This window comes from Acinonyx jubatus, chromosome C2, assembly GCF_027475565.1.
Source record: "Acinonyx jubatus isolate Ajub_Pintada_27869175 chromosome C2, VMU_Ajub_asm_v1.0, whole genome shotgun sequence".
Taxonomy (NCBI): domain Eukaryota; kingdom Metazoa; phylum Chordata; class Mammalia; order Carnivora; family Felidae; genus Acinonyx; species Acinonyx jubatus.
The window spans coordinates 71,488,122-71,504,723 of record NC_069384.1 but is presented as its reverse complement, the minus strand read 5'-3'; the positions used below and the strand labels follow the sequence as shown (position 1 = coordinate 71,504,723).

Genomic DNA, 16,602 nt, shown 5'->3' with positions numbered 1-16,602 from the left:
AAAATAACTTAGTAAAATACCCTGTCAATGTATTGAAAAAGAGGTTGCATGTTGTAACTTTTCTTTCATACTGTAAGAAGTTAACTGAATTAACGACATATTTAAATCTTATTCTTGTTTGTTGACTGTAACCAACTTTATACACAGTCACTGTGTTCTAACACAGCACCAAAAGTATGCATGATACTGAGTGGGGTAAAAATACGCTTGCCATTGATACAGAACTGCATTCCTTTCCGTAATACCATTTCCCATTCTAAGTTCTTTTCCTTTCCTTAAATGGTGGTTTATGGACTTATTTCCACTACAGACTTATAACATTTCAGTTTCTCATTAACATTTTTAACATTCATTTAGCTATTTTGGCAATACCACATATAGAAATTATGTATTTAATATATATATCATGAATTTGTGATATTTTATCAGTTCCTATATTACACTCTGTCTTTCCTGCAGTGTAGCATAAATAACAATAAGTAATTAAACAGTATTTTGTATTGAAAATGTAGAGAAACTGGAGGTAGTATGTTTCTTCAGTTTTATGTTTTCCCTACATATATTTGTCTTCTTTGCTTTGTGCTATTTTCACTTTTAATAAATTCTTCACCTGGAGGATGTTAAATGTAGTACAATTAATTCTTTTCTTAACTAACAGCATTTCTTTCTGTTCTCTATTATGATATCTTTATGATATCTCATTTTGGCTAACTGCAAAGATACCAAAAATCAAAACATTTTAAACTTCATGTTTCTTTTGGTTGTTTGCTGTGAAACTGACTCTGACCACTATATATGCAGTAAGAGGGACAAATAAATACCTTTTATTAAAAACATATCAGTTTTATGGGATACCATAAAAATTATTACTAGATTCAGTGATTGTCATGAACAAAAGATTTAGTCCTTCCCTAAATTAGATTACCATGAATTTTTCTCTATTGAAACATAACTTTTCTTCTATTTTTCTTTTCTTAAAATTTTGGATTCAAGAAAATATTTTTATTTAAATAATGCTACTTGACAGTTTATAAAATAAAAGCCCTTATTTCTTGACAGAATTGCTCTCATCAACTTAATTTTTAAATTCTGCTTAGAGTTATCAGAGCCTTCGATTTTTAGGATTGAAATTAAGACTGTTGAACTAATGAACTATGAGTTTATTAATCTTGAATCATTGATATGAAAAGGTACAAATGAAAGTTGAATCTTTCCATTAAGATTTCTAACAAAATAAATTCTTTCAAGCAATAGAATTTGCGCAATAATTACTTTAATCTACCTCAGTATCTTAATTACCTAGCATCACATGCTTAAAAAATACAGGCATGCTAAAACATACTGCCTGGTGTGGATATACTTCAAAATAATGATAGCATTTTTAAGACATGGATTGAATCAAGAAAAGTCGGAACAAGATTTCCATCCTTTATATCATTCCTGCTTCAAAAAAGTAGCAAAAAAAAAAAAAAAGTAGTAGTGTCATTGGTAGGTGAGGCCATGTCCTTCAAGACGTGGATGTCTGTGACAGAAATTACAAAAGAAATTATTCCTCTTTAATAGCATCATCTTTATGCTACATGGCTTTAAATCTGAAGGCACAAGTGGGGACATTGAAGAAGGGAAAAAAACCTATTTCCAACATCTGTGCAATAAGGGACATCAAATCAACTGTGCAACTCTTCCATTGTAGTTCTGTATAAACTATTAGAATCTTTTCTTTTAAACTATTAGAATCTTCTTTTTTTAATGTTTATTTTTGAAAGAAAGAGGGAGCATGAGTTGGGGAGGGACAGACAGACGGTTGGTGTGGGGGGGTGGGTGGCGGTGCAGAGGATCTAAAGCAGGCTCTGCACTGAAAGCAGAGAACCTGATGCGGGGCTCTAACCGTGAGATCATGACCTGAGCCAAAGTTGGATGCTTAATGAATTGAGCCACCCAGGTTCCCCAAAACTATTAGAATCTTAATTGCCTTTTTGGCTTTTATATAGGCACCAAGCTTTTTATCCTCTATTCAGGATATGGTGCCAATTAATTAAATATGGTTCTAGTTTATTTATATATACTTTTAAAAATAGATAAATATAGTAGAGCTTAAAGACAAATAAATCAGTTATGATGGCATTCGAGTTGACCAGGAAAGTTCTGATTCTTCTTTTTTGGTTAGATAGCATCAGTAAATCTTTTGCTGCATTCTGCGTGGTTGATGGACCCCTCTTAGTTTTCTTCTCATTTCTGAATCATACCATAAACACTCAGTTATCTCTTTTTCTCTTCCAAAAAAAAAGATTAATTGTTTTTAAGTATTCAGCACTAGCAACCTTATCACTTGTTTTGGTTCTTTTTTTAATAGTGACTTTTTCTTAGTTCATTGGAGCCACAAAAAGGGGGAGGGGGAAAATATGCTCAAACCAAAGGGAAAGGAAGATTACTACTGCATAAAAAATATTTGAATAGCTAGAGTAACAATCTAAAATTACTTTTGCTATAGAGCACCTCATGCCTGGAAATCTAGAAAAATATGGATTGATAAGAACATATGTTAATTTGGGTCATACTGTAGTAGTAACTAATCTGAATTACTCTTCCCTTTTTTTATCAAGTAGCACTTATTCAGTATTTTTAGGTATTATTGAATTACACTGTAAATTTTTCAGTATTTTCAGTTGTGAAACATTAGAATTAGAGGAGTTAATACAAAATTAAAAATTCACTTTATTTGTGATTAAAGTAAAATTCATATACAAACTGCACACTGTGGTCACAAGAGTCAGCTTCCACAGAGCTGCTAGGCTGGGCCTTTGTACACACAGATAGTAGACATCCCTTTGTTTTGCCCCTCCTTCTCTTCTTCAGCAGTCATTCAATGACAAGCGTAAAAAGAACCTCTTTTCCCGAAAATTCCCCTTCTACAAGAACAAGGACCAGAGTGAGCAGGAAACAAGTGATGCTGACCGTAAGTATGTGGATCCAGTGGTCAACTGAAAATAAATGTAGAGGGACCTACTGCCCTGCAGTTGGTTGTTACCATGGAGACAGTTTCAAGAGCTGCAACAGGTTACTAATTGTCTTAACCAGGGGCAATCTTAACAGACATAAATTAACTTCTATACCAATCTTAACTTTTTCTGGTACCTTAGGAATTCATAATTTAAAGTAAATATTTTTTTTAAGTTATGTGTTTACAATAGAATCATTTGATGTAAGGGTTCTTGGAAGAAACAGTATACTTTAAAGAATATTTTAGAGAAAAACTATGGATACCTGAGAATCTGCTTACTGATTTCTAGGTATAACATTGACAGTCTTTGGTAATAGATCTTCTGGAATTGTTCCATTTTATCCTACATCTTCATTATATGTAGACAATCTGAATTTTACTTTTAAAATATCAAGAAATGATTTCAAATTTTGCTTCTCTACCCTAATCAGTCTCTAAGCTAGAACTTCCATTCCTTTAGTAGGTTACATTCAGCTGCTAGCTTATTTCAAACTTTCAGAAATCTACAAAAATGCTCTAAAATATGTGCACCTGTAATGGTCTTGGAACTGTCTCTTATTGTAGCACCAATTTTATGCATTACTGACAACTATTTTCTTTGATTATCTTTTTATTGCTTGCTCTCTGGGAACTACTCTCTACAGGAGATCCCTGACGACATGGGATCAAAAGGCCTGAGTAAGTGATCAAAATACTCCCAAGTTAATTTTTAACCTCCGTCTACAGATCTACCTTTTTCAGATACATTTTGAGATTCATGGTAGTGCCTTTCTGGCATGAGGAGGTATATGATTTAGATTGCTTTTAGACTTTTCATGTTAATGTGCTTGGGATTTTTACTTCTATAATACATACTTTTTGTTTTTCTAATGCTCCATTTTTCATATGTCATTTGAAAAACTGCTCATAACTACATTTTCCTTTTGTAATTTTCACAGTGATTACTTCTTCTAGGTTCTTTTTTTTTAATAAAAGACTTTTAAGCTTTTGAAAATAATACTACCTGCCCTCATTAGAATGTAGAAAATAATCTTCCTTGCAGTTTTATATCCACCTGGTTTTTCTGTTAAAACAAGTTAAAATCACTTTGTTTCTGTGTTAGAAGAGCATTGCTATAATGTGAGACTATAAAATACAGTGGATCTTAATAGAGAAGAATGTGTACCTCAAGTTGAAGTAGCAGTCTATGGGGGGGGGGGGGGAGGAGCTTACAACTGTGTTTTTGTTTTTGTTTTTTTTTAATGTTTATTTACTTTTGAGAGAGAGAGAGAGAGATAGAGCATGAGCAGGGGAGGGGCAGAGTGAGAGGGAGACACAGAATCTGAAGCAGGCTCCAGGCTCTGAGCTGTCAGCACAGAGCCTGATGTGGGGCTCGAACTCACGAACCGTGAGATCATGACCCAAGCTGAAGTCAGATGCTTAACTGACTGAGCCACTCAGGTGCCCCACATCTGTTTTTAAAGGAGATTATAAGTTATGAAAAGAATTACAAGAAATATTATCCTTTATTTTTCCTTTAACCAAGACGTTGGTGTTTTTGGTTTTTGTTGTGTTGTTCTTATTTAATTTTCTAACTAGTATTTAATTTTCATATAAAACTTGGTAGAGAGTCTGATATATAGGAGTCATTCAGTAAATATCGGAGCCAATGGATGAAACAAGGCATTTTTTAGCAAACAAAATTTTAAATTTAGGTGTTCTCAAATTGATTAAATATGAACGTTTACCAAATATTACTAAGTTACTTTAGGTGACAGTGACTCATAGAGGTAATATTTTGAGCTAAAGTTTCCTAGATAGTTCTTTCAACTTGGATTATTAAGCATTTTGAAGACTTATTTCTTTGTAACTCATTGGTCATTAAGGATATAACCAACATCTTTTAACTTTCTAAGATCTACATTAATAAACATTATATTTCGTAGAAGGTTTTTTCCCTGATTTATGCTAACTTTATACTGCAATCTTAATCTGAAGTGAAAGTACTCAACTTTTATTTCAACCTTAACGATTAAAGGTTTGTATTAGATTGAAGGCAGTATGCTTTATGTGTAATTGTTTCTATACAGACACAGTATGTTATTTTTGCCTGTGCCTTTGTAGGATTTGTCAAGAGCCACAAATTTACTATCGCTAGTGGCACCCTTTTTAAATCTTTTACCTTTGGAGAATATAATCAGTAAAAATCTTTAAAACTGGAAAGTATTTCCATAGATTCTTAATGCTATAGAATTTGAGAGTGATATATTTTAGAGATGGTATGAATCAGCGTAAGGATCCACAGATTTTTTAATATCTGTTGAATCATCAGAGACCTGTGGAAAACTCCTTGAAAAGGAACTAAATGAATTTGTTTCCCATATTGAAACTGTTATGATGGATGATAATTACACCTTCACCACATCTTATTTCCATCTCTCATTTTGATGTTTGGGACTTGAGAAGAGAAATAAATGAAAAACAGTAACTGATTATGAGACAATGTCATTTCTAAAAGGGTTTAATTTTCCGGATGGCAACTTAAGATTCCCTTGAATAATAGGTTTTGTGCTTCATTTCACAGAAACTAAAATAATTTATTCATCTGGTAACTTGATGAGCAAATCTAGAAGATTTTATTTGGAAAAAACTGAGGGAGACAGGAAAATACGAGTAAAATTCTAAACCTCAATATGATGGCAGTTACCACATGAAATAGATGACTAGCAGTTAACAAGGTCCCCATTATTACACAACAGAAAATTCTGGGAAAAGCGTGGTCAGAGACGTTATTTGTAGCCTCAGTAATCTGTATTCTAAAGTTCCGGCTACAGGAAATAAACTTAAGCAAAATCCTGTGAGGTTTTAGTATGAAGAAATAAATGTGACCTCTATAGGTATTCAGGACTTGTTGGAATAGGATTCATGAAGGGACTGAGGACAAAAGGCATAAATTATTTCAGAGAAACAAACCCATTGAAGAAATGTGGAATAACACTGAATATCGAGAAAGATGTACATCTACATGTAATTTTACATAACCTGTGAAAAATAATGTATTTAATTGAAGAAGAAAAAGAAAAAAGTGATAACCTAGAATACTTTTCATAGACATAAACTTCAAATGATTTTACAAAGAAGGGAATCAAATTATTGATTTGCCCTGTTGACAGTACAGGAAACAATGAGAGAATTTGCCTTTCTAATCCTAATTTTGACTAACAGAACTAAGTAGAATATGATGGAAGTCTGAGAGAATGCAAGTAAATCATCATAGCTTGTGAAAAGCTAGAAATAGAAATGTGTGCAGCTTGTATGCTTTAAGAAGGCAACTTTGGAAAAGGTCAGAAAGAAAAAAGTAAGATTCCTTTAACAGATACTAAAAGGAAATAAGTTCAGGAGGGGCTGTATAAGGTGCTCAGAAGTGAAATCATGATGCAGTTTCAGACAAGGTTTGTACCTTTTAAATGAAGGTCAATTTTTATAGCTTTCCATTTTGTAGAACGCCTCAAAAACTCAGGCACATAGGAAAGAGATACGTAATGGGAAGCCTTTCTTCTCATCTCAAAGACTCATTTCAGCAAAGTTGTGCAGAGCTCTTAGATGCCAAAACCAGAATTACTTTTATTTGTGTAAAGTATAAGTGTAAGAATGGGAGTATTGCTTGAGATGGATGATGTGTAGTAGTTAGAGCAAAGAGAAAAGACATATATGATACATTCTCGGGAAAAGATGTCTGTTTAGAAAGGTGAGACTGGATTTAGGGAGATTTGAAATGGCTGTGGTCATCAAACATCAAAATCAAAATTAAAACTTGAAGAAGAATATATTTATACCATGTATGGCAAAGGGATCATATCTTTGCACTACACATTTCTGACAGATCACTAAGAAATAGATTCTCTCTTCATTAGGTAACTGAACAAGGGACGTGAGAAGAATGCTAAAACAATAACAAGTGAAATAAGCATCCAAAATGACAGTTTTTACCCATCTTCTTGACAGACATTTCTTTTAAAGAAAAACCCAGTGGTAGAGTTCCGGGGAATGAGTATTTTCAATATGTTATAATTATGTGTATTTGAAAAAGCATATCTTTTGACCTACTAATTCCTCTTCAAGGAATTTATCCTAAAGATGTAATCAGAGATGGTGATAAAGGTTTATACATCAGGATCTTTATTTTAATTTTATTCAGAAACTACAGTCAAAAAATTTTTGAAACCATCCTAAAATGTCTTACATTTGGGAAGTGGTTAATGAAGTATGATTGTCTATACTTTGTAATATTGTATAGCCATTGAAAATCATATTAAAACATATGACATGGGGAAATGTTCATAATGTGAATGAAAAAAGTAAAATGTGAAACTACATATATCATCTCAGGTTTTTTTTAATGTTTATGTATTTTTGAGAGAAAGGGATCGCAAGCAAGGAAGGGATGGGGTGGGGGGGGGAGACAGAGGATCCAAAGTAGGCTTCGTGCTGACAGCAGAGATCCCAATGCAGGGCTCAGAGTCACTAACCAAGAGATCATAACCTGAACTGAAGTCATACACTTAACCAACTGAGCCACTGGGGCACCTCTATTGTCTCAAATTTGTAAATAAACATATAGTTAGGGCTATTTGGAATAGTGTTGCTTTGAACAATATTGTACATGTCTGTTGGTCAACACATATATATCTTTCTGATGGGGAAATACCTGGGAAAGGAATTGGTGGGTCACAGATACATACATCTGTTCAGCTTTGGTAGGTACTGCAAGTAGTTTTCCATAGTGGCTGTACCAATTTTGCCACCCCCAGTAGTGTATGAGTTCTAGTTGCTACATATCTTCTGTGTGTTTGGCATATCTTTTTTTTTCATTTTAGCCATTCTGATGTATGGTAGGGATATCCATTGTGGCTTATTTTGCATTTCCTTGATAAGTAATAAACTTGGACACCTTTTCATATGTTTATTGGACATTTGAGTACCTTTTTGTGATGAAGTTCCTTTAAAAATACAATTTTTAGGGGCACCTGGGTGGCTCAGTCAGTTAAGCATCTGATTCAGCTCAGGTCATAAACTTGCGGCTCGTGCGTCGGGCTCTGTGCTAACAACTTAGAGCCCAGAGCCTGCTTCAGATTCTTTGTCTACCTCTCTTTCTGTTCCTCCCCTACTTGCACTCTGTCTCTCTGTCTCTCTCTCTCAAAAATAAATAAAAACTAAAATATATATATATATATATATATATGCATGCTAGTTTTAGTTATCAGGAAGAAAGCATTTTACCTTTCTAATAAATTCTCAAGCAGTGATGATGGTGCTATTCCACGAGCCATGCTTTGAACAGCAAGATTTTATTGTAGAGTTACATAAAAGGATACTTGAAAGAACTTGAAGAATTTCATTGCCTAACGGCTATTGGTAATCTTAGAGAATTTGAGATGAGTAGGAGAAATCCCCAGAAAAGACAGAAAAGAGATATGTAGTAACTTTAACTTTTTGCTATATAACATGTCAAATATATTCAATAATAGAAGAATAGTAAAATTAACCCTGTAAGTATTCATTTACCCAACTTCTATAATTGTCAGACTCATGTTTAATTTTGTTTCTTCTTTACTCCTACTTACTATCTTTCGCTCACTCCATTGCAGTAACTAATGTTTCTTTCTTTTACGTATTAGAGATTGTAGAGTGTAATACCAATTCTAATATAAATTTAAGATTTTTTTAATGTGTCATTCCTACTCTGGGAATGAATTTAAGGAAATAGGACAAGAGGTAAAAATAATTATTGATGTTGATGGAAAACAGCTTAAAGCAAACTAAAATGTCTAAGTAATAAGTAGTAAGGTAAATTAGGATTTATCAGTTCAATAGAATGTTATACAATTTAAAATGATTGTTTTGAAGTACATGTGGTAACAAGGAAAGAAATTTTTTTTAATATAATTTATTGTCAAATTGGCTAACATACAGCGTGTAAAGTGTGCTCTTGGTTTTGGGGGTAGATTCCCATGGTTCATCGCTTACATACGACACCCGATGCTCATTCCAACAAGTGCCCTACTCAGTGCCCATCACCCATTTTCCCCTCTCCCCTCCCCCCACTCTCTGGTCAACTCTCAATTTGTTCTCTGTATTTAAGAGTCTCTTACAGTTTGCCTCCCTCCCTCACTGTTTGTAACTATTTTTTCCCCTTCCTTTCTCCCATGGTCTTCTGTTAAGTTTGTCAGGATCCACATATGAGTGAAAACATATGATATCTTTCTCTGGCTGACTCATTTCACTCAGCATGACACCTTCCAGTTTGATCCACTTTGCTGCAAATGGCATGATTTCGTTCTTTCTCATTGCCAAGCAGTAGTCCACTGTATATATAAACCACATCATCTTTATCCATTCATCAGTTGATGGTCATTTAGGGTCTTTCCATAATTTGGTTATTGTTGAAAGCGCTGCTGTAGACATGGGGGTACATGTGCCCCTGTGAATCAGCAGTCCTGTATCCTTTGAATAAATTTCTAGTAGTGCTCTTGCTGGGTCATAGGGTAGTTCTATGTTTAATTTTTTGAGGAACCTCCACACTGCTTTCCAGAGCAGCTGCACCAGTTTGCATTGCCACCAGCAGTGCAAGAGGGTTCCCATTTCTCCACATACTTGCCAGCATCTATTGTTTCCTGAGTTGTTAATTTTAGCCACTCTGACTGGTGTGAGGTGGTATCTCAGTGTGGTTTTGATTTGTATTACAAGAGAAGGAATTTTTAAATATAAACTTTTAAAAAACATTTTACATATGCTTGTCATATATTATTTGATTTTACTTATAATTTTTAATGTCCTGCTGTATTTAAAATATATATAATAAGAAGGAAGTTATGTCCTTGTACCTGAAACTAACACAACATTGTATTATACCTTGTCTTTGCAGGTTAGAATAACAGACGTAATTTTCAATGTGACAGTAGTTCAAGAAATGTTATCTTATTTGAAGTCTTAAATTCTACCATTCTCTGAACTTTTCAGTAGTGCATCTTGATTTTATGTGGTATGATACAGCAGATATTTCTCTTCCAGCTCTTTTCTTATCCTTTAAAAATGTTTTCCCTTGCGTCACATAAGAAATTTAGATTTCCCTCTCTCCTGTGGAAAATTTTGTTTTTTAATTTTATACATAAAATTACTTTTTTTTTATTCACGGGAGATACTTAGAGAACATTCAGAATTACATTTGCATGGGAAGAGTGCCTGGTGTTTACTGAACAATCAAATTATGAAATGAGGTCACTTTCAAGGAGAGGCCAGGCAATTTGCGAGTAGGTGTATTTGCTTTATCTTTTGATTGCAAAGCAGCCATTGTCAGTTTTATCAAAACCGCATTTCTCAGAAACACTAGTCTATTTTAAAATACAAGCCTACTTTCTAGAATTCCCTTCCATTTGACTTTTTTTCGAGGCATCTGAATCTATGACATCTAAAATGCTTTATATGATCTCAAAAACATGGATTTTCATTTCTCTACAGGAACAAGAAAGAAGCTGAACTAAAAGCAAGATCATTTCTTTTTTAAGACATTCCTTCATTAAAATGGCCATCTGTTTGGTCAAATACAACTTGTCTCTTCTCTTTTTGGGTTCTGTGTCTACATTTGGACTAGGATCACTTTGCCCTCTTTGTCATATTCTACTTGATATTTGTCATAGATTTTGTTTGTAATCTGTGTTGTACAAAAATGGAGCATTTTCCTTAATTACAGGGTTTTTTTTCCTTCCTAATTCATATTTATTTGAAAAAAAACAAAATTTTCAAGGAAAATCAAAAATGACTTTTAAAAATTGAGTATGTGATTTATATTGCAATATTTTGTAATGTCATCTTGTGTTTATCTTGATAATTTGCTTTTTTTAAACTCATGACACTTTTCTTTATTTTTTTCCATTGTCCTGCAATTTCAGAGCATATAACTTCTAATGCCAGCGATAGTGAAAGTAGTTACCGTAAGTGTTTTAAGTTACTTGTTCTTTTGTAATCACAAGTAATACATACCCTTTGGGAGTTATTGCCTTAGTGATGTGTTCTAAAAACAAAATCAGATGCGTAATATTTTAAAATCAGGGAGAGCCAAGTAAAAGTCTGTACTTCAGAAATAAAGTCCTATATGTACAACAGCTAATTTCCAAAAATTTATAAAATTCTAAAATCCTTTTTACAAACAGTACTATTTGTATACACAGTACACTTATATGTATGTATCTTTTACAAGAAAAAAATCTGGTTAAATGAGGGATAAACTTCTATTTTGCCATTTTCTTTAGTAATTTTGTTTTTAATATGAGCATTAAAATGTTTTTAAGTAATGCTAAATTTTTGTTAGCTTTATGTCCTTTTTTATTCTTTGTCACCAGTTCTGGGTTAACTGTTCTGGGTTGTTTATTTATTACCAGCGTCTGGTGAACATACACGATGAAGGAAAATTTTTCAACAGTTGCTCAAACAATAATACTGATTTCTTTTTGGTGTACTGTGTTACATTCTTGGTATTATATTGTTAAGTGAACTATGCAAGCATGTGAAGTTTTTTTAACAGATTTGGGCATGGGAGTAACAGGGGGAGTGCATGAATTTATCAGTTGTGGTACCGTAAAAATTAAAATTGCTTTTCTAACTTTTTTTTTTTTTACTGCTGTCTAATGTGAAAGTAATCTTGATTACAGATGAGTATGGCTGCTCAAAAGGTCCATCCTGTTAATATCAGTCTCTGATATTTTTTCATGTTGACAATATATACTTTTAACCCTCATTCATTTCATTGGTTGTTATTTTTTGCATAATAGTTACATAACAATTTTCTTTTTTTTGGTATGGGAATGTGATTTCTTATTAGTGTTTTATTAATGTGTAATAGAACTCACCATAGAGCAGTTGAGTAGCTTTCTAGTCTAAAAAGAGGTAATGAAAGTATATACTGTCTGTTTCACCATTTGCATGAATTGTTAGGTGTGGAATATTCAAATTGCATGTTTTTGCTAATATATAAACCATGTTTTACAGTACTTTAAAAAGCAGCTTGTAAGTATGTATTTTATACATTATGATAATAAATAAAACAGTGAAATACACTTTTAAAGCAGTGAAATATACTTTTAAAGCCAGTATATGAATTTAAAAGCTCTACAGCTGCATACATGTGATATAAACCAGTGACAAATTTAATGAAAAGGTTGCTATAGAATCTTGATAATCAAGGGGAATATCCTCAAATATATTATACAACATTGATTGTTTTTATTGAACTGCTTGAAGTAACAGTCCTTCCTAGTTTGTTTTCTATACGTGTGTGTGTGTGTGTGTGTGTGTGTGTGTGTGTGTGTGTGTGTTAAGAATCCCAGGAATTTTTAACTCTCTCTTTAGTTCATTTTGCTGAGTGAAGATATAATTTGTAGACTTTTTTTTTTAATTGGCTTTATTAAGCAATTCATGAATTGAGCAGCATCCCATCTAGTAGTAGAAGGGAGTACCCTTATCTAAAGCTTTTTTAAACTCATTTTTTTTTTGTTTTAATATTGTTTTTCCTTTCTTTTTTTTTTTTTTTTTTTTTTTTTTTTTTAATTATAGCATGGGAGAGGGGCAGGGAGAGAAAGGGAGGGCATCTTAAGCATCTCCACACAGAGCGTGGAGCCAGACATGGAGCTTGATCTCACAACCCCAGGATGATGACCTGATCCAAAATCAAGAGTTGGGACACTCAACCAGCTGAGCCACACAGGCACTACTAAACTCACTTTAAATGTTACATATATATTATTTTTTCATTTTTTTAATGTTTATTTCTGAGAGAGAGAGAGAGACACACACAAGCATGAGTGGGGGAGGGGCAGAAAGAAGGAGGCACAGAATCAGAAGCAGTTTCCAGGCTTCGAGCTTTCAGCACAGAGCCTGACGCAGGGCTCGAACCCAAAAACCGCAAGGTCATGACCTGAGCCAAAGTCAGATGCTTAACTGACTGAGCCACCCAGGTTCCCCATAAATGTTATTATTTTTAATTGAATAAATGAATTATTAGAACAATTAGTGAATTTTTTTTACCAGTAAAATAGTGACTATAGTTTTACCTTTATATTAAATTTTTTATTATAATCATAATTATAAAAAATAAATATATCCTGTTAAATATTGTATCTGGTGGGACCAAAAGAACAACATATTCTTAATAGCAGTAAATTGCATAAATATGCATATATGTAGAACTGTTCTTTAAAAAGTTAATCTTTAAGAGACTTATTAGTTCTCAGCTTCTGAATAAAAATTAATGTCACATGCTTGACATCACAAATAAGATTTTAAATAGATCTTATGATAGTTTAAAACACAGAATAACAGAAAAGTAGTTGTTAAATAGCACATTTATATTTTGTTTTTACATTTATCAAACTTATGACTTTATAATTTGCCACTTTTTTTTTTTTTTTTTTTTTTTTTTTTTACTAAATCTTGCCGGAAATAATTCACAAAGTACATCTTTGCTGTTTTCTCAGGAAAGTGCCAGTAATTTATATGTTATGTATGACGAATTAAGTTAGCATTAGTTATCTTAATAGATTTTCTCATCTGTATTTTAACTTTCTAATAGGTGGTCAAGAAGAATATGTCTTATCTTATGAGCCAGTGAATCAACAAGAAGGTTTGTGAAGTCTGTTGATTTATAATCTAATAGAAAAATATACTTCTTACTTTGGAAAATAGGTCTAACTTACACCTCAAAATAATGTTTATTAGAATTTTGCTATATTTTTTTCTATAAATATAGAAATTTGCTATATGTATCTTGTGAAGTGTGGTTTAGTTTACAGTGTTAGAATTTAGTCATTTTGTATTAGCTGTTTTATATTGCTATTTTATTTTCTAAGCAGCTTCTTTCCAGTGTTTATGATAGTGTCACTGTCCTTCAGTGACCCTTGTTCAAAATTTTGTAAACATCTTTGATCTTTCTCTGTTTTCATCTCCCTTGTCCAGTCAGTTTCTAGGTCCTATTTATCCTTCTCTCATTATCTTCCTTATTTATAACCTTCTTTTCATCCCTCCTACCATAATTCTGATCCTATCAATCTCCCTGCTTTTAGCATAATCCTTTACAATCCAGTGTAAGGTATAATCCACTTCTATTAAATCATCTTTCTAGATCACTCCTGTAATTATATCACTTCTTACACCCAGTTTCTTTTTTGCCCTTCTTTGATCTGTTTCCTAACAATTCCTACTTCAGAAAGGATCAGTAAACACTAAACTGGTGTTTTCTCATTTGTAATGAGATGATACTAGCATTGTAGAGAAACACTATCTGCTAAATTCTGAATTTAACTTGGTTGAATTGCCAAGTTTATGACTTCTAATGGGAGATTAACTTAAGTTTAAGATCTGAAAAGTGTATAAACTAGCAAGTTAAGCATCATTGATGGAGAAAGAAAAAAATATTCTTTATAACATTTAAAGATATTTTTATTCTCTGGTGAAATACATTGATGTTTGTTGAGTGTTTATTCCTTTTAACATGCAGTTTATCTTTACAGTTAATTATACTCGACCAGTGATCATATTGGGACCTATGAAAGACAGGATAAATGATGACTTGATCTCTGAATTTCCTGACAAATTTGGATCATGTGTTCCTCGTAAGTAAGCCACATAAATATTCTTAATTATTCTTAACATTTTGTCACCATGTGTCATAAAAGCAAACATTACCATTTTTAATGGTTTATACTAAGTTATCCGTTATTCCTCCATATCATTGTCCCTTTTTAAGTTTCAATTAATCGCTGTTGTGTTAAACTTAACAAAACATTATTTAAGCAGAAAATAGATTTGTTATGTTTGTTAATACTAAACACTTCAAGTTATTTTCTATTGAAGATACAACTAGACCAAAACGAGACTATGAGGTAGATGGAAGAGATTATCATTTTGTGACTTCAAGAGAGCAGATGGAAAAAGATATCCAGGAGCATAAATTTATTGAAGCTGGCCAGTATAATAACCATCTATATGGAACAAGTGTCCAGTCTGTGCGGGAAGTAGCAGAAAAGGTAAGCACCATGGGCACCTGGCTGGCTCAGTCGGTAAAGCAGGTGACTCTTGATCTCAGGGTTATAAGTTCAAGCCCTATGTTAGATGTAGAGATTACTTGAAAATAAAAACTTTTAAAAAAAACGTACCAGAGCAATTCCAGAATATAGTTTCTAATCACATGTGCCTTTGACAGTATAAAAGAATGATGGGATAGAAACTTTTAATTCATATTTTTGAAAAAGTATAGGCTAAATATTGTAGCATTGATCATTTTAATATTATGAATTCAACTAAATACTTAATTTTAGATGACTTAGAAAAATACATAAAGTAGGTAAGGAAGATCAACAAAGAAAATGAGGACAGAAATGGTAACATGAATCTAAGAAGGGAGTTTGTTCTTATAAGGTCCTATACATTTGCTATACATAGACCTTTCCAATAGCTTTCCAAACGCCTAGCATAATTAAAGAACTAAGACTAGCAATGTTCATTAATAACAATGAACCAGATGTTTAAGTATAGTTGTTCTTGTACTAAGACGAAATAAAAATGTCTCCCGAATAGTCATATTTAATTAACAACAGTTTAAAAAATGCTCAGCAGCTCTGTAACAGCAACAGATTTTCTGAGAGCATCCTTCAGATGATGATGTAGTCTGATGATATATTAACATTGAGTTAAAGCAGTTTTATGGTAAACCCAAAACCGTGTATTCCAGACAAACTGCTATGCTCAAATTACTATTTGGACCTAGAAAGTAAACATCAAGAAATTATTTTATACCTTTAAAATTAGTGGTTTAAGACTCGGTAATGGAATACCTGTAAAACATAAAGCAGTAATTCAGCATCTCAGTTTTCCATCTGTAAATACTACTCTTTTTTATAAGAGGCTTGGTTAACTCTGATTAGTTTTTAAAATTTTTTAAATGGAAATGTCCAGTGATGCCAAGAATTTGGGAAAATAGAAATCCTAGATATTTTTAGTGGGTTATAAATTAACAGAACTTCTTTTGAGAAGAGTTTGGCAATACCTAAATAAATGCTTGTACCCTGTGACTCAAAAATATACTTCTTGGTATCTAAGTAGAAATTTACTTATGATGATTATGTATAAGAATGTTCATAGCTCTTTATAATAGTGAAAAATTGGAATCAACAAAGGGAAATGGTGAGGTGCCTGGGTGGCTCACTAGGTTAAGCGTCTGACTTTGACTCAGGTCATGATCTCACAGTCTGTGAGTTTAAGCTCCGTGTTGGGCTTTGTGCTGACAGCTCAGAGCCTGAAGCCTACTTCAGATTTTGTGTCTCCCCCTCTCTCTGCCCCTCCCTGCTTGCTCTCGCTCTCTCTCTCAAAAATAAATAAGCATAAAAAATTTTTTTAATAATTAAAAAAAAGGGAAATGGATAGTTAACTTATTTATGCAGTGGGATACAACAGCTCGAGTGAATAAACTAGAATATTCACTAGTGAGGTGTAACTACATTAATAAATCTCAAAACATAATGATGACTGTGAAGTTGCAAAGAAGACATACAGTATGATACTATCTACATAAA

General features: G+C 32.8%; 1 protein-coding gene across 25 annotated transcripts in view; it reads left to right on the top strand.

Annotated features, from left to right (window-relative positions):
• Nucleotides 1-16,602, top strand: part of DLG1 (discs large MAGUK scaffold protein 1) — a 271,862-nt gene that overhangs the window by 230,352 nt on the left and 24,908 nt on the right. For 10 of the 25 annotated variants that reach the window (XM_027061130.2, XM_027061129.2, XM_015073778.3 and 7 more), the window contains 6 exons: nucleotides 2,857-2,956; nucleotides 10,930-10,971; nucleotides 11,674-11,709; nucleotides 13,605-13,655; nucleotides 14,542-14,643; nucleotides 14,885-15,057. In XM_027061130.2, the coding sequence (XP_026916931.1) occupies nucleotides 2,857-2,956; nucleotides 10,930-10,971; nucleotides 11,674-11,709; nucleotides 13,605-13,655; nucleotides 14,542-14,643; nucleotides 14,885-15,057 (504 nt within the window). Of the gene's footprint in view, nucleotides 1-2,856; nucleotides 2,957-3,645; nucleotides 3,680-10,929; nucleotides 10,972-11,673; nucleotides 11,710-13,604; nucleotides 13,656-14,541; nucleotides 14,644-14,884; nucleotides 15,058-16,602 lie in introns of all 25 variants that reach the window. The other 15 variants (XM_027061139.2, XM_015073780.3, XM_015073786.3 and 12 more) reach the window with 7 other exon arrangements.